At 43.5% G+C, this 24,101-nt stretch overlaps 1 protein-coding gene across 1 annotated transcript in view; it reads left to right on the top strand.

Moving 5' to 3' along the window:
- Positions 1-24,101, top strand: part of FAM135B (family with sequence similarity 135 member B) — a 166,278-nt gene that overhangs the window by 74,455 nt on the left and 67,722 nt on the right. Inside the window, exons 3-7 of the mRNA XM_081952314.1 lie at positions 732-811; positions 12,684-12,823; positions 14,080-14,150; positions 15,191-15,364; positions 17,748-17,874. Of these exons, the coding sequence (XP_081808440.1) occupies positions 732-811; positions 12,684-12,823; positions 14,080-14,150; positions 15,191-15,364; positions 17,748-17,874 (592 nt within the window). The remainder of the gene's footprint in view (positions 1-731; positions 812-12,683; positions 12,824-14,079; positions 14,151-15,190; positions 15,365-17,747; positions 17,875-24,101) is intronic.

The raw sequence follows: 24,101 nt of genomic DNA, 5'->3' as shown, positions 1-24,101 counted from the left end.
GAAAACATAACATAATATTATGGTTGGGTGTCACCACAACATGAGGAACTGTATTAAAGGGTCGCAGCATTGAGGTTGAGAACCACTGATCTAAAGGATTTGAGAAGACATCTAAAGTCCCTTCTAGTTCTATTATTTTACATTGAAATAAAGGGTTCATTCTCATGTCTAAGGAGGTATTTGCACTTCTCTTTTCTAGAAATTCTGAGGGAATACATAAATGGTCAATAAATACTCCAACACTGGAGGCTTTTAAAAAAAGACCGGGCAACCATTTGTCTGAAATGGTAGAGCAATCCCTGCTTGGTCAGGGGGTTGGACTAGAAGATCTCCAAGGTCCCTTCCAGCTCTGTTATTCTGTTATCTATTAAGAAGAAGAAAATAACTATGAGTGTTCTCATTTGGCTCAAAACTTTCCAGAAGAAATACAAGGAAATGGAAATAAGGTCATTTCCTCTCTTTTTAGCACCAATCTTCCTCCACCATTCTCCACTTGAGTGTATTCTGTGATTCTTGTCCCAATAGATAAAATTCCATTCTTTTTTTCCAGATGTGTGTGTGTGTTGTGGTTTTTTTTTTTTGTTTTTTTTGATGTAGCAGCACCCCAAATCTTTTTCATAAAATTTCATATGAGTTTCTGGCAGCTTTGCTGTGACGAATTTGGACTTTTTATCTACTCTCACTAGCCACTAATTTCTAACCATCTTTTTTGTTCCAAACCTACTTTTTAGGTATTATTTGATACGTACAAGTCTGAAAATTTCGGCTAAGATCCCACATCGCTTGTCAGCAGTTCTGCCTGAACAAAGAGGTGAGGAATTTAATAATAAGAAAAGAAAAATGGGGAAACAACCTGAACATTTAAAAATGTATCCCGAATGTCATTGACTGGGGTTTTGCATTGTGATTTTATTGTTTGTTGAAGCCATCTCTACTTTAGTCCTTTAATGGGAGTGACCTTGCAAATACCGGGCAGATGGTATATAAATATTTGAAATATCAGGCACCGAAAATGTGAAGTTATATGAGAAGCAAGGCTCTGAATTTCTGATTTCTAAAGATAGTTTGGATAAGATTTACATGGATTTACTGGATTTTAACTCCCCTCTGTAATAAATCTCCTGACCCTTTATAACTTGTATCTCTTTTCCTGCCCTTCCCTTCCCTCTCCCCTCCTCTCCCTTACCCTCCTTTGCTCTCCCCTCTTTTCCCCTTTATTTCCCCTCTCCTCTTAACTTCTGCTCTCCTCTCCTGTTCCCTCCTCTCCTGCCTTTCCCTCCCCTCCTACTCCTCTCCCTTACCATCCCCTGCCCTCCCCTCTCTTCCCATCTCTTTCCACTCTCCCTTTCTCCCCTCCCCATCCCTCCCCTCCTATGCCCTCCTCTATTTTCCTCCTTCTTCTATTCTCCTCTCCACTCCTGCCCTCCCCTTCCCTCATCCCCATCCCATTCCTCCCCTCCTCTGTCCTCCCCTCTCTTCTTCTCTCTTCCTCTCTCCTCTCCTGTCCTGCCCTCCCTTTCTCTTTCCTATCCAGAGGTGGGTTGCTCCCGATTCGGCCAAACCCAGAGTGGTGGCGGTGGGAGTCTCCACCCACCTGTCTGGATGCTTCTGCACATGGGCAGAAACATCGCGGGCCTGCACGAGCGAACCGGTAGTAAACCCGGTACAAACCCACCACTGCTCCTCTCCTGCCCTCCCCTCTCTTCCATTTTTTTTCCTTTCTTTTCCTTAGTTGAAATACATAGTTGTCCTGATTTGCAGCACAAGGTTTGAGATCATTTTCGCAGGGGATTTTCCCAGCAATTTTATTCGGCTGTATCCCGTCCCCATGACCTTGAACAAATGAATTTTAATTTATAAAATGTAACAGAGATAAGCTACTACATTTACACCACTGATGTGCATGCTTGGAAATTAATGGGTCATCTTACATTTCCATCTTCGCATAACAGAATAATATTACAGAAACTGCTCCGTAATCATTCTTTCCAATCGGCTAATTAGAAATGTCAGAAGGGAAGGGAGAAATGAAAGATTGATGATCGAGCTGGCTGACTTTAATCAGATTTTGGGGAGGAAAGAATGAAAATCGGAGTTTAATCATAAAGACAAACAGTTTTGGTTGACTGTTACTTTCCAGTCTTCAATCTTATATTTAGAAGAAACTTTTTTTTTAAATCAAGACTTTATCAACCAATGCCATTTCCTCTTCATCCAAAAAGATGGATTGCACTTTAGGTCCATTCAATTATTTTGCCATTTGGGCCGAAAATAGGGAGCTACCAAAAAGGGGGAAAAAATCAATATATTATATACTGTAGCTAGTAATTTGCTGACAAATGTGATATAGGTACCTGCTGTCTGGCAAAAGAATTAGGAAGTTGACATAGTGCAAATGTAGTTCTATTTCTCCCTCAAAGAAACCATTTCAGAATTTGGAGATACTTATTGAGTTTAAGCAATTTTTGGGAGTCCAAGTTCTTTAAACAGCATGGAAAGGGGTATTTAATTATTTTTATTCCACCCTTATTATTTGTAAAAAATAACTCAAGGTGGCAAGCATACATACTGTATTATTCAGAGTATAAGACGCACTAAGGTTTTGAAGAAGCAAATTAAAAAAAAAGTTTTTGCACTCTGTAGATCTCCCAAAAGCTGTCTGTTTTCCGTGAAAACGGGCCCATTATTTTTTTTAAAGGCATGAATAGCCTTTAGGAGGCTTGTAGAGTGCTCCTGGTGCCCCCCCCCCAAAAAAATGAGCAAAAATGGCCTGTTTTTCATGAAAATTGGCACTTTTTGGCAAAAGAATTGCATGCGTAGCCTTTAGGAAGCTTATAGAGTGGTCTTGGGGGCTGGGGGTGGGGACGAAAAATTGAGTTAAAAATGGGCCATTGTTTGCTCATTTCTGCCCTCCCCAGCCCCCAGGAACTCTCTGGAAGCCTCCATAAGGCTATGAACGACCATTTTGGTGAAGGGGGCAGGGTTTCGGGAGGCAAAAAATTCTGTGTTCAGTGTATAAGACACACCCAGATTTTCAGCCTCTTTTTTGAGGGAAAAAGGTGCATCTTATACTCTGAAAAATACGGTAATATTCTTTCCTCCTCTTATTTTCCCACAACAACCACTCTGTGAGGTGTGTTGGGCTGAGAGAGAGAGCGACTGGCCCAAAATTACTCACCCAACTTTTTTTGCCTAAGGTGGAACTGGAATTCAGTCTGCTGGTCATTGGCCCAAAGTCACCCACTACTATGCCTTTTCTATTGTGGGGAAAATGGGAGGGGGGATTGTACAGAGTTAGATGCTATGTAGCCATAACAAAATTCTTTCTAGAAAGCCAAGGTCATCCTTTGTCTCTGCACTTCTGCACTTGACCGGAACTGGATGGCTGGAACTGCCAGCATGGCAGTGGGAGATTGAACCATGTGATGGACTTGTGGGTGTGGGAGCACGATCTTGAACTTTCAACTAGATGGGGAAAACCTGGAAGCTTTCAGATTCAGGTTTTCTCAGATGTGCCAATAAGGCTCTCTTAATAAATTGGAACTTTAAGCAATACTTTGCCTTGGACTCTGATTTAATTTGGGATGCTATTTGGAACCCTGACAGCTTTTGTGCCTAAGATAATACTAGAACTCACAGTCTCCTGGTGATTAACCCAAAGTCACCCAGATGGCTTTTATGTCTAAGGCAGGACTAGAATTCACCATTTCCTGGTTTTTAGGGCAGCACCTTCACCACCAGTCCAAACTGGTTCTGTCAAACTTTGGGAGTTTAGCCAATATCCTTTCATTGATTTAACTTCACTGAGCCATGTCCTTATGTACTTTCACCTGGATTTCTTTACTCTCAATCTTACACAACGAAAAGGTTTTGTTGTATTCGGGTCTTTTCCTGTGTAGGATTGAGATTGTCTTTGCAACATTTTGGCAAGATCTCACCTGCCATCTTCGGGCTTGGGCTTAAAATGGGAACGGAACTGTTGTCTTTCTGTAAATCTTGTTGGGAGGGGATGGGGTGCTGGCTTTGTTTCAGTAAGTGGAATGATTGGTTGTGTGGTTGTATCATGATTGGTAGATTGGTGCTGATTGGTGCTGGCTGTGTTTGCATTGTTGTTTTGTATTGTAACGGCTTGGGTGGTGGGTGGTGTTCGTTTATTGGCTAGGGCTGGTTTCCAGATGTTTGGTAGGCGGGAGGTATCATCACATTTATTCATGTTGTGGGGGTGTTTCTCTATTTCGATGGCTTCCATAATTATTCTCTTGTTGAGGTGTTCTGTTTTGGAGATTAACCTGGCTCCTTCAAAATATATAGTGTGTGTGTATGTGTGTATGTGTGTATGTGTGTATGTGTGTATGTGTGTATGTGTGTATGTGTGTGTGTGTGTGTGTGTGTGTGTGTTTATATATATAATAAAAATAAAAAATATGGTTTTCTGCCTGGATGGTCTTCTGTAATGAGCCGAAGGACAGAAAGGGGGAGTAGTGAGCTCCCTCCCATATTTGGGCATACCAGGGGTTGTAACACAAATGCATACCTATTTCCCTGGCTCAGTTGATAAGGAGAGCCTGTGGCTTAGTGGCTAAGACTCCTGCCTAATATAGCCCAGGTTCAAATCCCAGTAAGGGTATGGCTAGCTGGTGAGAGCTAAATAGCTTGAAATAGATTTATACTAGTCTCCCTTTATTTATTTATCAGCACAAATACAACACAAACATAGCAAAGGCAACATTAAAAATAAAAATATGGTTTTCTGCCTGGATGGTCTTCTGTAATGAGCCAAAGGACAGAAAGGGGGAGTAGTGAGCTCCCTCCCATATTTGGGCATACCAGGGGTTGTAACACACACACACACACACACACATTCACCTGCCTTTACTCGCATAGGAACTCACTGTAAGTGACATCCCATTCCTAATCCATAGGGTTCAATATGACATCGGTCCACCCTTTGCAGCTATAACAGCTTCAACTCTTCCAGGAAGGCTGTCTACAAGGTTCAGGAGTGTGTTTATGGAAATTTTTGACCATTATTCCAGAAACATTTGTGAGGTCACATACGTGGGCTACCACTTCGTGGCTGAGTTGCTGTCATTACCAAACACTTCCACGTTCTTATAATACAGCTGACAGTTGACTGTGGAATATTTAGGAGCAAGGAAATATATGACTTAGAAAATACAATACTACCATGATCCCCTGAAAATAAGGCAGGGTCTTATTTGCATTTGATCCCCAAAATAAGCACTTGCCCTTATTTCGGGGAGGTCGTATTATTTTTGAGGTGCAGGTGGCGGCAAGCATGGTTACCCCAGGGCTATTGCTGTGTTGCAATAGTTTCGGGGGAGGTCTTATTTTAGCACATGCGCTCAAAAGCCCAATTGGGCTTATTTTCCAGGGAGGTCTAATTTTCAGGGAAACAGGGTAAATTAAAATAGCAATAGCCCTTAGACTTATATACCGCTTCACACTGATTTTACAGCCCTCTCTAAGCAATTTATTGCCCCAACAATATTGTCAACATATTGCCCCAAAGAATCTGGGTCCTCATTTTACCCACTTTGGAAGGATGGAAGGCTGAGTCAACCTTGAGCCGGTGAGAATCAAACTGTTGGAAGTGAGCCCTCATGAGCTCCATTTTTGCTGGCACAGGCACCGTGGGCTGATCCTTTTCTGTTTCCAAGGCCAGCCCTGTGGGCGAGATCTAAGTGCCCCAAGGGCCGCATCTGGCCCCCGGGCCTTGAGTTTGACACCCTTTGTGTAGAATATGCTAATTCTGAGAAAGAAACAGGAATATCTCCCAACACAAACATTTGAAGACAGAGCATCTCATTACAGGCTTATCAAATGAAGAGGCTCTCTAAGTCTGCCATGCAAATGTTTTGGGACAAGAGATTGGAGCACTTCAAAAAGATCCAGCCATTAATTAACTTACTAATAAAGGTTTATAAGGGTTTATAAGTCAAGCAATGTGACACTTATTTGATTATACCACCACACAAATGTGATCACGCTGGCATTATCGACATTCCTGTAGTGAGTATAGACTAGAGGATGGGCTTGAAGGACAGAGGGAAGATCCGTTACCAAGACAACAATCCAATAAACAAGATTTGAGTCCAGGCCAAGAAAGAGGTTCATGAAAATGTCTAAAACCAGCTCCCCACTTAATACTCCTGAGGCTACAAGAGAGAGGAAGGAAAATGTAATGAGACTTGCAAGCTTTGTAAAGGTAAAGGTTCCCCTTGCACATATGTGCTAGTCATTCCCAACTCTAGGGGGTGGTGCTCATCTCTGTTTAAAAGCCGAAGAGCCAGCACTGTCCACAGACATCTCCGTGGTCATGTGGCCGGCATGACTAAACGCCGAAGGCGCCCGGGACGCTGTTACCTTCCCACCAAAGGTGGTTCCTATTTTTATATTTGCATTTTTATGTGCTTTCGAACTGCTAGGTTGCCAGAAGCTGGGACAAGTAACGGGAGCTCACTCTGTTATGTGGCACTAGGGATTCGAACCGCCGAAATGCCAACCTTTCTCATCGACAAGCTCAGCGTTCTAGACCCTGAGCCACAGCATTCCTGTAGCGAATTTGATATTCTGAATGAAATCTGCTTCTTCCCCATCCCATGATAGAGATATGGAAGAGAGACACATTGCATCATGAATTGTACAGGATAGTCCTTGATTTACATACCCACATTTCAGATGCTAAGCAAGACAGATGCTCAGTGAGTTTTGACCCACTTCACGACCTGTATTGACCCAGTTGTTTAAGTGAATCACTGCTGATGTTAAATTAGGGCAATGGTTGTTGAATGAATCTCTTTTCCCCATTGGCTTTTCTTGTCAGAAAGTCTGCAAATGGGGATCCCATGATCCCATACATACATGCCAGTTGCCAAGTCTCTGAATTTTGATCCTGTGACCACACAGCTGCTGCAATGGTCATAAGTGTGAAAAAGTGGTCATAAGTCCCTTTTTTTGAGTGCTGTTGTAACTTTGAACAGTCACTAAATGAACGATTTTAAGTGCAGGACTGCCTGTAATGTGTTCCAGAAATTATTTCCAATATTAATCAAAATATTTCATCATCTGGATCAGGAATTTCCTTCCCTCCCCTCTGCTCTGTTTGGAGAATAATATCTCTCATATTTTAGCATCCCCTTTTTCTTAAGGTGATCGTTCTCTTATAAAATTAATCTCTAGCCTTGGTAATAGAAAACGATTAATGTTATTTTTGTGATCTAACGTCAGTTCTGGAATCCACCTGAGAACTGAGTGACCCTGTTGTCTGGTTAAAATAGTGATGCACATAGTCCTTGTTTAGTGACTGGCTCATTTAGTGACGTTCTACATTTTTGACAGCGATGAAAATTAATTTTAGAACCAATCCTTGTGTTCACCTTTGCAGATCAGTAAAGCAAAGGAAAAGAGAAAGAAGACCATAACCACAGTTAAGATTTTATTTTGCTTACTCGCATCACTTAACAACTGAGTTGCCAGTCCCAATTGTGGCTACTAAACAAGGACAATCTGTATGATTTAACGTGGAATAATATTAGCGATTGTCAACATCATATCTGAGCTTCAAACATATGCGCCACCACTAGATGGCAATAAAGAGGTTTAGTCTGCTCCCATCTATTGGCTTAATTAATCAAACTATGGACTTTGTATAGCAATAGCACTTAGTCTTATATACCACTTTACAGTGCTTTACAGCCCTCTCTAAGCGGTTTACAGAGTCCGCATCTTGCCCCCAACAACCTGGGTCCTCATTTTACCCATCTCGGAAGGATGGAAGACTAAGTCAACCTTGAGCCTGATGGGATTCGAACTTCAGGCAGCTGTCAGTCAGCAAAAGTAGCCTGCAGTACTGCACTCTAACCACTGTGCCACCGAGGCTCATGTTACTATTAAATATATTAATAAGCCTTATTTCTTGTAAAATCTATATGAACATACTGCTGCTTCAATTTATGTAGAGCTGTTGATTCACTGTTTGGCATTTTAAAAATATAGACACCCGCCCCCCTCAGAGCAATCAAATCACATGTTTAATCAGTTAAGAAAATTTTAATTAGTCAACCAAAGTGACATCCCTAAACTTAACACAACACTAATAGATGTGCCAAGAGCCAATGTCTTGCAAGATGCATTAGACTGAGAGTGATTCTGCTAATTAATTAACCTATAACAACCAGTTCAGCTCCCTCATTTGGGGGGGGGGGGGAGATGCATTTGAATTAGTGTGCAAGCAAGTATCTCATATAAGGCCAGTGTTTTCCTATAGCAAATCAAGGGCACCGCATTTTAATTACCGACAACGTTGTTGAAAAGCCAGCCATAATGCAGACGGGTGATTTAAGATAACTGAATAATTTCCTAGCCAGCTGTGCACTAGATTCATTTACCTGGCAGGATCTACTTCTGCTTTGATTTAAAGCATCAGAGATGATTGTGCTTGGGGGGAGGGAGAAATCCCCATAAATTTTAAATATTCTTGCAGTGCCCTAAAAAAGCTATCCAATTTATAAGACCATGCTTGGCTTGAGTCCACTCGATGACATGCAGTGGAAGATGATATATTGTAGAGTATATAGTCGGAACCATTTGAAGGACACAAATCCAGAAGTTTACAACTTTATGTACTACTTACCGTATTTTTTGGAATATAAGACACTCTGAAGTATGTATGTCTGGATGGATGACAACCGACTCAAGCTCAACCCCTCCAAGACGGAGTGGCTGTGGGTTCCGGCCCCCCGGTTCAACCAGTTAATTCCATCTCTGGCCATCGGGGGCGTTCAACTTGCCCTGGTGGAGCGGGCGCGCAATTTGGGCGTCCTCCTTGATGCTCGGCTGTCCATGGATGACCATGTGACAGCCATGGCAAGGGGGGCGTTCCACCAGGTTCGCCTGGTGCACCAATTGCGCCCCCTATTGGACCGGGATGCCTTGCGCACAGTCACTCATGCGCTGGTGACGTCTCGCCTGGACTACTGTAACGCTCTCTACATGGGGCTTCCCTTGAAATGCACTCGTAGACTACAGTTGGTCCAGAACGCGGCCGCGCGGGTAATTATGGGGAGTACAAGGTACTCCCATGTGACACCTTTCCTGCGCGAGCTGCACTGGCTCCCTGTGGTCTACTGGGTGCGTTTCAAGGTCTTGATAACGATCTTTAAAGCGCTCCATGGCTCAGGACCTAGCTACTTGCGGGATCGTATCCTGCCCCATACATCCCTGCGACCAATTCGCTCGCACAGAGAGGGACTCCTCCAGGTGCCGTCCACCAGACAATGTCGGGGGGCGGCGTCTAGGAGTAGAGCCTTCTCTGTTGCGGGCCCAGCCCTGTGGAATGACCTTCCCCCGGATATTAGGACTACCTCTGACCTCCGCGCCTTCCGGATAAAGCTCAAGACGCACCTATTTCAAGTAGCTGGCCTGGCTCAACCATAGTTCGTTCACACTGCTCCTGACGGGTTTTTTAATTTTTGTGACTTTTAGACTTTTATTAGGGGATTTTAAACTATGTTTTAACTGTCTTTTCTTATCTTCATACCTCCTCCATGTACGCGTGTTCGTTTATTCTGTGTGTGTATTGTCCATATTGTTTTTTATGTGTTTTATTGTACGCCGCCCCGAGTCCTTCGGGAGAGGGTGCGGCTAAGAAATAAATTTATTATTATTATGATGATGATGATGATGATGATGATGATGATGATGATGATGATGTAAGATGCAACAAGCTTTTGGGGAGGAAAACAAGGGAGGGAAATCTGCTTCTTCCTCCCAGCAATTTGCCTCCTTGCAACAAACAGCAAACAGTACCCCCAATATACACTGTTTGTACTGTTACAAGTCAGGCTATACTTGTACAGATGCTGTTAAAATTGATGTGCTTTCTTGAAATATAGTTATTCTCTGTTATTTAAAAGAAGATACAATAGCACTGGGCATCTTCAGATCAAGCATTATATTTTAAAAAAGCTTCTTCATTTTGTTAAGCTGTCTAGAACATTAATAAAACAGTCTTTAAAAAATAAGTCTAATAATTTGAACAATCTATAGGCATTTATAGTTATTGACTTACCTTCTTGCAGCAAACAGCAAACAGGCTGATTAGCACAAGAAACAAAAAATCCATTTCTGCCTCCCAGCAATTTGCCTTGTGGAGCAAACAGCAAGTTTTACTTTCAGTTTCAGCCTGGGCCTCCCGATCATCAGCTGTTTCAGGCTGCAGGGATTGCTATAGCCTATTGCACTCTCCGTAAGCCTCATTTTCCCCGTTTGCTGCAAAGAGGTAAATTGCTGGGAGGCAGAGGCCAAAGGATGGGGGATGGGTGGGGCTACAAATTTTCACTTTCTTTTAGGGGGAAAAAGGTGTGTCTTATACTCTGAAAAACACGGGTAAGTCTATTAAATTGCGACAAGATTGTTTGCTATTATTCTGCGAATTGTTTTTGTTCTTGATGTTAGTTGCAAAATCGTGTCCAACCCATCGTGACCCCATGGATAACATTCCTCCAAGCCTTCCTGTCTCCTACCATCCCCTGGGGACCATTTAAGCTCATGCCTACTGTTTCGTGACTCCATCCAGCCACCTCATTCTCTGCCGTCCCCTTCTTCTTTTGCCCTCCATCGTTCCCGGCATTAAATTCTTCTCCAGTGAGTCCTTCCTTCTCATTAGGTGGCCAAAGTATTTTGAGTTTCCTCTTCAGGATCTGGCCTTCTAAAGAGCAGTCAGGGTTGATCTCCTCTAGGAGTGACCAGGTTGATCGCCTTGCAGTCCAAGGGACTCGCAGGAGCCTTCTCCAGCACCAGAGTTCAAAGGCCTCCATTCTTTGACGCTCAGCCTTTCTTATGGTCCAGCTTTCACAGCCATCCATTGCAACTGGGAAAACCGTAGCCTTGACTATATGCACTTTTGTTGTCAGGGTGATATCTCTGCTTTTAGTATGCTGTCTAGATTTGCCATAACTTTCCTCCCCAGGAGCAAGCGTTTTTTAAAACATTTCTTGGCTGCAGTCCCCCTCTGCGGTGATCTTGGAGCCCAGGAAAATAAAATCTGTCACTATCTCCATTTCTTGCCCATCTATTTGCTAGGAATTGGGAGTGCTGAATGCCATAATCTTAGTTTCCTTAATGTTGAGTTTCAAGCCAACTTTTGCACTCTCCTCCTTCACCCCCATCAAGAGGCTCTTTAGTTCCTCTTCACCTTCTGCCATTAGAGTGATTCATTATTCTATGAGTAAGGTCAAATAATTGTTCCTGTGGAAGGAAAGAGGAATGGATTCAGATAAATGTCTGCAAAGATTCTCATTCATCCAGGTTGTGGTTGTCCCAAAGGTGCTTTTTCAAGGGGCAACTGGAATTTCTTTGTTGTTTCTTGAAGATGTTTCACTTCTCATCCAAGAAGCTTCTTCAGTACTGACTGAATGTTAGGAATTGAAGGATTTATATTCCTTGCAGTCATTTGGTCGAGGGGTGGGAGGGAAGAGGGATACAACAACACCTGTCTCCTGTATACAACACAATCATTTCAGCAGTTCCAAGAGAGTTCCACAACCATTTGCACTACTCAGGTGATCTTGAGGGCACAGATAAATCTCCAAATGGCCTCAATGGCTCTCAGAGAGTGTGCTAACAAACAGATGAATGCAATGACCATAAATCCTTCCATTGCCCTCCCTTCCGTTAGAACTGAGCAAGCTTCTTGGATGAGAACTGAAATGTCTTCGAGGGGAAAAAAAGAAAGCCTAGAAGCCTCTTGAAAAAGCACCTTTCAATTTTGTAGAAGTAGTATGGTAAAACAATGGACATAATAAAAAAAATGCATAATAATTTAAATACTAAGTAATAGTATACTAAATAAAGAAACTCTACAGATTTGTAAACCATCCCTTAATATGTTTGGGCGTGAGGTGCAGCGAGAATGTATTGCTTTCATAAATTTTGGGTGGGATTCAGGATTTATTTTGGGGGCAAAAGGGCTCAGCCAGTTTACTGCTCCTTGCCTGAAATTGGTAGGAAAACACATCCCTCATTTCAACATTGCAACTGGGAGGTATTTTGAAGGTCTTAAAGGGTTTCGCCTTAGAAGTCAGAGAAGTGGGGGGGGGGGGAGATCTCCAAACTTGTAGATTTTTAATTCCCAGAATTCCTCAGCCAGCCATGCTGGCTGGAGAATTCTGGGAGTTGAAGTCCACAAATCCACAAATAAGTTGGAGACCCCTGGTTTAGAGGCAGGGGTGGGTTGCTGCCAGTTTTACTATTGGTTTGCAACCCCTGTGTGCATCAGACACATGCTCTTCCATGTAAATTGTTCTTCGCGCATGCACTGAACAATTTACAGTGAACTGTGCATGCGCAGTCATTAAAAATCAAAATGGCGGCAGCCCAGCAACAGCGAGGGAACTGGTTCAGGGCCGTGGCAAACCTGGGTCACTGCTGGTTCTGCGACCCAGGGCTGAATTCCACGACCAATTCAGCCAAAGTGGGCCAAACCGGGAGCACCCCACCTCTGGTTAGAGGCCAAATACAAGTGGTGAGATAAGGAAGATGGATATAAAGAAGAGGCCAAAATTAATCTGGGCTCGTGGAATGCAAAATGAATGAATCCCACTATATTTATCTGGCTAACTAATGCTTTTCTTTCTTTCTTTTTTTTAATACGGCTTAAGGTGAGACGATTCTGCATTCAGCCAGTGTCCATGACAACATGGTCTTCAGCCGAGTCTTTCAGATCTTGTACCGGAATGAAGAGATTCTCCTCAATGAATCCATGAACTTCTCTGTGCATCTCCTCCTGGATGGTGAGAGGGTGAGATGGTTTTGATTCTCTTAAAGAAGACTCCTCCTCGCACACGTATGAGCATGAATGAAAATCCATGCATGGTTATAGGTACAGTGGTACCTCAGTATTCCTCGTTGATTGGTTTACGGAGGCATGATGAATAACAAGCAATTTTTTCCCCATAAGGAATACTGTAGTGAGTCACAAGGAAGCTGTTCTGAGCTAAGCTTCCCCCACAGCACGAAGCCGAGTTTTTGTCCCAATAAACCCATTTTTATTTAATTTACAGTGAATTCCTCTCCAGCAAATCTGTCTGTCTGTCTGTCTGTCTGTCTGTCTTTCATTTATTTATCTATCTATCTATCTATCTATCTATCTATCTATCTATCTATCTATCTATCGTCTGTCTGTCATCCATCCATCCATCCATCCACTCTTCCAGCTGCTCTGCGTCTTCCCACGTCCTGGGTCCACTCAGATGTTTTTAAAACTCACAGCCTGTGCATAGCACATATTCTTCCAGCCCCTCTGCATCTTCCCTCGTCCTGGGTCCACTCAGACGTTTTTAAGACTCACAGTCTGTGCAGAGCACACAGTCTTCCAGCCCCTCTGCCTCTTCCCTCTTCCTGGATTCACTCAGACGTTTTTAAAAGAGTGGAAGTGTGTGTGTGTGTGTGTGTGTGTGTGTGTGTGTGTGTGTCTTGTGTTTGTGCTGATAAATAAATAAAGGGAGACTAGTATAGATCTATTTCAAGCTATTTAGCTCTCATCAGCTAGACATACCCTTATTGGGATTTGAACCTGGGCTGTATTACATATTAGGCAGATGTCTTAGCCACTAAGCCACAGGCTCTCCTCCTGAGTAGTGCAAGTGGGTGTGGAGCTTTTGGGGCTGTTTTCTGCCCTTTGTTGACTTATCTATCTCCAGTCTACAACACAATCCTTTCAACAATTCCAAGAAGGCTCCACAGCTATTTGCACTACTCAGGTGACCCTGAGGACATTGACAAGCATTCAAGTAGCCTCAACGACTCTCTAAAAGCATGCAAATGGCCAGCTGTCTGCAAGGAGCATAAATCCTTCCATTCCTCACCATCCAGTCAGAGCTGAAGAAGCTTCTTGGCTGAGAAGTGAAACATCTTCATAGAAAAACCAGAAAGTCCAGTTGCCTCCTGAAAAAAGCCACCTTTGGGACAACCATGACCTGGATGACTGAGAATCTCCATTCTGATATTAGCTTTTAATAACAAGGTTTTTTTTTTCTCTCCTAAAATTGTTCTCAGGTGGAAGAAGCATTAAGTGAAGCTGATTTCCAGCTCAAACTGGACCTGCTTTTTACAGACAGTGAACAACAGTGAGTAGAATGCCTCTTAAGGTGAAGTGCTATTTTCTTGCAACCAAGATTCTGAAGGCATTTTAAAATGAGGAAATAAGTTCTCCTGAACCATAGTCGGCTTTAAAAAATGCATGGAGTATTAGGTTTGCACGAAAGAGTTATTGGATATAGAGTTATTGGTACATGAAAAGTACATAGAGACCATCATGTAGATAATCCTCTCTCTTCCATCAGCATCCTGATGATTCAGTGAAACTCATGATCACATAAATATTACCCCCTTTTTATGCTTTACCTTCCTCAACTTGGATCATAACCTAGTGTATGTTGACAGTTTGCAGTGAAATGGCGTTGTTGGAGGAGAAGGAGGAGAATAGAGGAAGGGGAGAAGGAGAAGGACAAGGGGAGGAAGGGGAGAAGGAGAAAGGAGAACAAGGAGATGAAGGGAAGAAAAAGAAGGAGAAAGAGGAGCACAAGGAGAGGAAGGAGAGAAGGAGAAGAAGGGAGACAAGGAGAGGAAGGGGATGAAGGATAAGGAGAAACAGGAGGAGAGGAAGTGGGAGATGTAGAAGAAGGAAGACAAGAAGAGGAAGGGGAGAAGGAGAAGGAACAGAAGGGGAGGAAGGGGAAAAGGAGAAAGAGAAGGAGAGGAAGAGAAGGACAAGGTAAAACAGGAGGACGAGAGGAAGTGGGAGACAGAGAAGAAGAAAGACAAGAAGAGGAAGGGGGAGAAGGAGAAGGAGAAAGAGGAGGATGAGAGAAAGGGGGAGAAGGAGAAGTGTACAAAGGAAACGGAAAGGAAAGGAAAAGATGACTGCAGGAACGGTAGAAGGCAAACCATTTGAGGATTCTCAGAGCAGTATCAAGAAATTGACTCTGTTGTTGCCATAATTACACTGTAGAGAGTTGAGCTGCAACCTCAGAAGTATGACTCACTGCTCAGAGAATAACAGCCCATGATCAAAATTCCACTCACGCCTGAAACTCTCCAGCTGCAACCGTGTCGCAGAGCAAGCCAACATCTCATTTTCCTCAACTCTTCTATCCTCTCCATCCAGGCTGAGAGACGTCCTGAGCATCCCGGTCATAAGCAGCCGCACATTGGGGCTCCACTTCCACCCCAGGCAAGGTCTACATCACCACGTCCCTGTCATGTTTGATTACTTCCACCTGTCGGCAGTCACGGTTACTCTACATGCTTCTCTGGTGGCTTTAAACCAACCCCTCCTCAGGTATAGTCAACCTGTTCTGACCGAGGCTTCCCAAGAGCATGAAGCAAACTCCTTGTCCCAACAAAAATCCCTTTTATTAGTTGACTGTGAATTCAGCTCATCCAGCAAAGTCTTTCCAGGGAGGATTTACAGACCTTATCTGGCTTGGAGAGCTGCCAGGCCAATTTCTGCAAAACTTGGCAAGGGGTCTCAGAGAGTTACGAACCAATTGAGTGAACTAATTGTCTCCTGCAAACTCCACACCCCTTTCGCTCCTCTTTTATTTCCTCTGGGTGGGGCCATTCATTGTCCACCTGTGGCCTTACTCCCAAGTCGACCCCTGTTCTTTAGCTGTTCCTTTCGTCTGGCAACTCTGCGCATGCACACACTGGCAAAAGGCTCCAGCTGTTCTTCTGCTTCACTGATGTCTGACTCTGAAGGCAGCTGATAACTGACATATGGCTCTGGCCCCCTCTCTGCCTCTGACATAGAACCCTCATCAAAGCCTTCCCCAGACTCCAGGACTGGCCCATCTTCCTCCCCAACCTCCTCACTGTCTGAATCTGCTGCCAGCTCTGCTGGCTGCTGGCAGCAATGCAAGAGGACTTTGCAAATCCTTCCAAAGTGACCTGCATCCTTCCCCGATAAATCAGCTCTCTTCAAATCCTTAAATTAGGCAAGTCTTGATTTCAATAACCAAAGCAAAGTGGCCTTGACCTACAGCCCATAATGGAAAGAATCGGGTGGAACTTTTTTTTTAAAAAAAGGGTAATGAACTTGAAAAAGACACGGCTGTTTTAATGATTTGAAGAGAAGACCTTTGCACGCCTACAAATCATTTTTGAAGGACTGGCCCAGCCCTGAACAATAATTTTGCACTATGCACTTTATGCACTCCATTGCAGTTCTAGACTGCATCAACAGAGGGATAGAATCAAGATCACGTGAAGTGTTAATACCACTTTATAATGCCTTGGTAAGGCCACACTTGGAATATTTGCATTCAGTTTTGGTCGCCATGATGTAGAAAAGATGTGGAGACTCTAGAAAGAGTGCAGAGAAGAGCAACCAAGATGATTAGGGGACTGGAGACTAAAACATATGAAGAACGGTTGCAGGAACTGGGTATGTCTAGTTTAATAGAAAGAAGGTCTAGGGGTGACATGATAGTAGTGTCTCAGGGGCTGCCACAAAGAAGAGGGGGTCAAGCTTTTCTCCAAAGCACCTGAAAGCAGGACAAGAAGCAATGGATGGAAACTAATCAAGGAGAGAAGCAACTTAGAACTAAGGAGAAATTTCCTGACAGTTAGAACAATTAATCAATAAAACAACTTGCCTCCAGATGTTGTGAATGCTCCAACACTGGAAGTTTTTAAAAGATGTTGGATGTCCATTTGTCTGAAGTTGGTGTAGGGTTTCCTGCCTAAGCAGGAGGTTGGACTAAGGTCCTTTCCTACTCTATTATTCTGTTATCTCTGTTATTTTAATTTTATGAGAGGTCATCTTTGGATGAGATGGGCAGCACCTAAATAAAATAATAATAATAAAACTGTGGGGGTTTGCTCCCTGTTTGAAAACATAAAGTTCCTCTGCCAGTTTTTGTTAATGTGGTTTTTCTTGGTGATTCCTTGAGCAAGGAATTGAATCAAGGGTTTAGCTATAGATATTCTCCTCTGTGCAGGGGTGGGCTTCAAAACTTTAGCAAGGGGTTCTCTGCCTGGTTGTTGGGTGGGCGTGGCCATAGTGAGTGTGCCTAGTCCTCCTGCACCATGGCGGGGTGGGTGGGGCATTTTTGCCCTCTTCTGGGAGGGCGAAAACCTCTACCCCCAGGTTCCGGAAGCCGCCTGGAGGCCAGAAACAGCCTTCCCAAACTTCTGGTAGGCCTGTTTTTCACTCTCCCCGAGCCTCCACGTGCGCCCTGCATTTACCTGCATCCAAACAGGAGACTCTTGGGAGGGGTAGGGGAGGCGGGGCCAGGCAGGAGTGACATTTGGGGGTTCTCTGAACTGCAAAGAATCTTAGCTAGAGGTTCTCCTGAACACCTGCGAACCCCCAGCGGCCCACCCCTGCTTCCTGCCAAAGTGGCGCCTATTTTTCTACTTGCATTTTTTTTTACGTGCTTCAGAACTGCTAGGTTGTCAGAAGCTGGGACAAGTCACGGGAGCTCCCTCCGTTACAAGGCGCTCGGAATTCGAACCGCCAAACTGATCGACGAGCTCAGCATCCTAGGCACCGAGCCACCGCGTGTCCCTTTTACAGGCATATAAAAATAACAAATTGTTCCTAGCGCAGATAGGAAATGAGGGAGATTTTGATCGTGAAATATATACGTACCTTCCTGAGTTCTCCACGTCTTCTCTCTCTCTCTCTCTCTCTCTCTCTTTTTTTTTTTTTTTTTGTTTAGTTTTGCTCGGCCAGGAAGATCTTCCTGGCTTGGGAAAGGCAACGTGGATATGGGACCAGATTTAACTGGAATGTCGCTAGAAAACCTGGTTTTCGGGGCAGGCTATTGCAGACCAACAACATCTGAGGTAAAAACAAAACTGTGCTGCTTGGAGGTGTTGATGACGCGCTGAGGTAAACTTGACATTCTGTAGAAAGGGCTGCCAAGCTGTCAATGAATTGCATTTTTTAAAAATTGTAATCGACTTACAACGATTTGTTCAGTGGCCGTTTGATGTTACATGGCACTGAAAAAGCGACGACAGTTTTTCACTTATGACTATAGCAGCGCCCCCATGGTCACATGATCAAAATTCCTATGCTTGGCAACTGGCGTGTACTTATGACAGTTGCAGTGTCCTGGGGTCATGTGATTTCCATCTTGCAACCTTCTGCCAAGCAAATTCAATGGAGAAACCAAATTTACTTAACAACTATGATACGAATTTAACACCTGCAGTGATTCCACTTAACAACTGTGGCAAGAAGGATCATAACATGGGGCAAAACTCACTTAACAACTGTCTCACTTAGCAATGACAATTTTAGGCTCCATTGTGGTTATAAGTCGAGGACTATCTTTTGATTATTATGCTTCTCACCGATGAAATGAGGTGATTGAGTCAATGTTTTTTTATTGTATTGGCTGAGCTGAAGATTGTTGCTATTTAGTTCTTAAGGATTGAGTTGCTTGCTATTCACTTAGCCAAAATATTTGAATATGCAAAGCCTATAGCAATAGTGTTTAAACTTATATACCACTTCACAGTGCTTTACAGCCCTCTCAAAGGGGTTTACAGAGTCAGCCTGTTGCCCCCAACAATCTGGGTCCACATTTTACCAACCTCGGAAGGATGAAAGGCTGAGTCAACTTGAGACTGGTGAGATTTTGAACTGCCAAATTGCAGGCAGCCGGCAGTCAGCAGAAGTAGCCTGCAGTACTGCATTCTAACCACTATGCCACTTCAGCTCTATCCAACCTACAAGGCCAACTTATTTTAGGGATGGATGCTAGATTTTCTCAATGGGTTGACTCTGTCACTTATTCTTTTGATATAATTTGTTTACAAAATATTTATTCTTATGACTTTTATTTCTTTTATCAAGAGTCCCCGTGGTGCTGTTAGAATTGCAGCCTAACTCTGCCCACTGCCAGCAGTTCAATCCTGACCGGCTCAAGGTTGACTCAGCCTTCCATCCTTCTGAGGTTGGTAAAATGAGAACCCTGATTTTGGAGGCAATATGCTGACTTTGTAAGCTGTTTACAGAGGGCTGTAAAGCACCATGAAGTGGTATATAAGTCTAAGTGCTATTTATTTAGTGTGTATGGCATACAATGCCAGGGTAAACTACACATGAGACACACACAATGCAATCCCCCAATAACCTGGAATCCTAGCTCATTCTGGTTAGCACTTATACACCTGTGCTTGGTGCACTGTGGGGGATTGAACTAGTTTTACACCAGCTAACTGGTGGCTTTCAGGTTGCTGGCTCTTCCGAGCTCCTCTGCTGGTTTTTCCTTGCCTTACCTCATGCTGCGTTGCCTCGCATCCAGCCAGGTCCAAGATTGACTTACACTTTCACCTATATTCCACTTCACTTGCAGCTGGATAAAGAAAAGAGAAGTGGGTGGAATGTAATGCAAGGGTTAGGAAAATGGCATCCAAGGATCGTTGGTTCCCATGAGAAATTGCTCCCACTTCAAGGACACTCCGAGCAGATGTCCCAGAGTGGCTGGTTGGTTCTCATAACATAATGGGCAGAACTGATCGATGGATGTAATGGATGTAATGGACTGTGGGCATCCCGTTGGAAAAAGGGAAATGAACTACGTGTACTTTGCGCGGGAAGCCCAGAGCTGGTTTTGGTTCTTTTGTGCCAATGTGGTTTATTCAGTAATGTTTATATTCTTGGTAAAATAATGTCCAGGTGTTTCTTTTTCTGGATTCACCAACTGGACAACTAGGTTCCACTCTCTGCACACACAAACACAGCTAGGGTTTTCCCACCAAAGTGGTACCCATTTATCTACTAGCAATATTGCATGCTTTCGAATTGCTGGGTGTACAGGAGCTAGGGATCAAGTGACGGGAGCTCACTCCATCTCACAGAGCCTGGCTCGACCCGCCAGAGTGCAGACCATTTCTGGTTGACAGTTCCAGCATCATCAATCTTCTGTGCACCTATCTTCCCTTTATGTCACTTTATCCCACACATACACATATATTGTCTATCTGCCACTATTGTTCTGATTTAATTAATCTTTTCCCGCTGCTTGGAAATCAATTGACATTTTTTTCAAATTTCCCCTTGGATGCTAAAAAAAAGTTTTTTTTGGGAATTGGACTGCTTTGGCAGAGTGAGCCGAGGAGAAGCAGATTCTTAATAGATTAACAGAGTTGGAAGGGACCCTGCACGTCATCTACTCCAACACCCCCACCCAAGCAGGAGACCCTATACCATTTCTGAGAGATGACAGTCCAGTGTCTTCTTGAAAGCCTCCTGTGGTGAAGCTCCCACAACTTCCAAAAGCAATTTCTGTTCCATTGGTTGATTGTTCCCACTGTCAGAAAATGTTTCCTTATTTCTAGGTTGAATCTCTCCTTGATCCTTCAATCCATTATTCCTTGTCTGGCCTTCAGGTGCTTTGAAAAATAGGTTGACTCCTTCCCCTCTGTGGCAGTCCCTCAAATATTGGAAGACTGCTATCGTGTCTCCCTTGGTCCTTCTTTTCACTAGATTAGAGAAGCCCAATTCCTGCAACCGTTCTTCATATGTTTTAGCCTCCAGTCCCCTAATCATTTTTGTTGCTCTTCTCTGCACTCTTTCTAAAGGTCAGCACTCCTTTTTTTAAATATTGTGGTGGCCAAAACTGGATGCAGTATTCCAAATGTGGCCAAATGTTTTATAAAGCAGTAATAATACTTGATGTGGTTTTGATTCTATCCCTCTATTAATGCAGGCTAGGATAGCATTGGCTTTTTTGGCTGTGGCCAAATATTATTGGATGATATTTAAGAATAGAATAGAATAGAATAGAATAGAATAGAATTATTTATTGGACAAGTGTGATTGGACACATAAGGAATTTGTCTTTGGTGCATATGCTCTCAGTGTACATAAAAAGATAAGATACATTAGTCAAGAATCATAAGGTACAACACTTAATGATAGTCATAGGGTATGGATAAGCAATCAAATTATATTAGGAAACAATCAATATAAATCACAAGGATACAAGCAGCAAAGTTACAGTCATACAGTCATAAGTGAGAGGAGATGGGTGATAGGAACGATGAGAACATTAATAATAATAGTAATGTGGACATAGTGACAGTGTTGAGGGAATTGTTTGTTTAGCAGAGTGATGGCATTTGGGAAAAACCTGTCCTTGTGCATAGTTGTTCTGGTGTGCAGTGCTCTATAACATCATTTTGAAGGCAAAAGTTGAAACAATTTATGTCCAGGATGCGAGGGGTCTGTAAATATTTTCACAGCCCTCTTTTTGACTCCTGCAGTGTACAGATCCTCAGTGAAAGGCAGGTTGGTAGTAATTGTTTTTTCTGCAGTTCTAATTATCCTCTAAAGTCTGTCTCTGTCTTGTTGGGTTGGACCAGACAGTTATAGAGGTGCAGATGACAGACTCAATAATTCCTCTTAAGTGATTGTCCAGTAGGTTTCCAAGATCGCATTGAGCCACATTTGACCTGGTCCATACTTTTACAGTTGTTGTTTTTTCTTGCCTAAGTGTAGAACTTTTACTTTTCTCTACATTAAATTTCATTTTGTTAGAACAGGGCCCAGTGTACAACTCTGCCGTGATCCATCTGGATTTTGAGCCTCTCTTCTGGGGTGTCATCTATTCCTGTATCTCCATGCCTTTGCCAGCCAAAATATGCGATTTAAGGACAGGCTGACTCTACTCCTCAAAGTTTAATAGCAAGGAAATGCTACATGGAACAGATGGCAGAAAGAACAAGGTGCTTTTTGTCAGAAGAATTTGCCTTTCCTTGCAAGGATTGGGTTTCCTTGACAGCCCTACTATTTTTGAAAAGTGACAGCCGTACAAGTAACAATGACAGGCCATCTTTTGAGCTCCCCAGCTCCGGCACCCGATTTATTTAATTTCTTTTGCGCAATGGGGATGGGTTCAGCAGAAATTCAGTGCTGCTTTTCAGTTAGCCGGAATGATGTGGGTTTACAGAGATAATGGAGATAATGAGCTTCAAGGCAGATAACTCCCTAGAATTGGTATTTATTGCCATTTCTCTCTCTTTTTCTTTCTCCCACCATCTGATGATGATTCAGATCCGGTTCTCCGTTTCTGTTTCAGAAGGGGGAAAATGTGAAATGCAATTGATGGGCTTGGCGGTATCAGTACTGGAAAGCAGAAAAAGAACACAAGATCCTATTTATTCCCCGGATTTACTTTTTTCTTCCCTCCCTTTCACTTTTTCTATATGATGTAAAAAAATAATGTGCAATGTGAGGAGAGAAAGATAACATAGGTCATTATATTTTGGGGACAGGAATTATATTTGGTCTCAGAGGAGGTAAGCCAAATATATACAGTAGCAGAGTTGGAAGGGACCTTGGAGGTCTTCTAGTCCAACCCCCTGCCTAGGCAGGAAATGCTATACCGTTTCAGACAAATGACTATCCAACATCTTCTTAAAGACTTCCAGTATTGGGGCTTTCACAACTTCTGGAGGCAAGCTGTTCCACTGATTACTTGTTCTAACTGTCAGGAAGTTTCTCCTCAGTTCTAAGTTGCTTCTCTCCTTGATTAGTTTCCACCCATTGCTTCTTGTTCTGTCCTCAGGTGCTTTGGAGAATAGTTTGACTCCCTCTTCTTTGTGGCAACCCCTGAGATATTGGAACACTGCTATCATGTCTCCCCTAGACCTTATTTTCAATAAACTAGGCATACCCAGTTCTTGCAATCGTTCTTCATATGTTTTAGTCTCCAGTCCCCTAATCATTTTTGTTGCTCTTCTCTGCACTCTTTCTAGAGTCTCCACATCTTTTTTATATCGTGACGACCAAAACTGAATGCAGAATTCCAAGTGTGACCTTACCAAGGCAATATAAAGTGGTATTAACACTTCACGTGATCTTGATTCTATCCCTCTGTTGATGCAGCCTAGAACTGTGTTGGCTTTTTTTGGCAGCTGCTGCACACGGCTGGCTCATGTTTAAATGGCTGTCCACTAGGACTCCAATATCCCTCTCACAGTTACTACTATTGAGCAAGGTACCACCTATACTGTACCTGTGCATTCCGTTTTTCTTGCCTAAATGTAGAACCTTACTTTTACTATATCTTCTGTATCAATGTTTTCTAATAGTCTTGATATTCCGATACACAGCGCACAAGCCACCATGCACTACACAGCCAACCACCATGCCAAAACCTACCCTACCACACACTTTATTGAACGTGCATCCAGATGCCAGAGTTACGAGATTAGCTCTAGGGGTTTCAAACTCAAGGCCCGAAGCTTCGATGTGGCCCATGGGGTTTTTAGATCTGGACCACGGGGCTGCCCTGGAAACAGCGAAGGACTGGCCCACAGTGCCTCTTCCATAGAAAATGGAGCTCGGGAGGACCACATGCAGCCCTCCTGAGCTCTCTTTCACTGGCAGAGCACTTATGCCAATACTGGCCAGAGGTGGTATTCAGCCGGTTCAGACTGGTCGGGGCAAATCAGTAGTGGCAACTTGCGGGTCGACCCATCCCTGCCCACCCGCCCCAGCTTTATGCCGTACTATATAGCTACATTTTTTAGGCCATGTGCATGCGTGCAAGTCACGCGCACAAGCAAAGCACATGCACGGAAGGCGTGCGCGCTCACAAAGCAAGTGGGCTTGCACGGCAAAACGTATGCGAAACCCACCTCTGCCACCGGTGTACCCCTGACATGAGTAATGTTGAGCTGGCCATGCCCACCCCAGCTCCCCAAGATCAAACACAACCCTGATGCGGCCCTCAACGAAAGCGAGTTTGACATCCCTGTTCTAGATGTTCAAATCAAAATTGTAGGTCACTAAAAATTGATCGATGGCTCATCTGGCAGATGCCGAACTAAAGCCACACAACTGCAAAATGTGTCTGACGATCAGCGTGAGGCTTCGAAATGATAAAATCCCCCACTGTGGTTCTCTTTTGTAAAGGAGATTGCTTTCAGACCGCACTCCCGGCCGGATAATTTCTCTGCTGTGATTCTGCTCAGAGGAGCCTGGCCTGCCACTGTCCCCCGCAGACGTCAAAGGGATTTTTTCTTCTTAAAAATCATTTCTTGCACTTGACCTC

Source organism: Natrix helvetica (assembly GCF_964273705.1).
Source record: "Natrix helvetica genome assembly, chromosome: 4".
NCBI lineage: Eukaryota > Metazoa > Chordata > Lepidosauria > Squamata > Natricidae > Natrix > Natrix helvetica.
The sequence above is the reverse complement of the archived record's forward strand: the minus strand, read 5'-3'. Positions and strand labels throughout refer to the sequence as shown.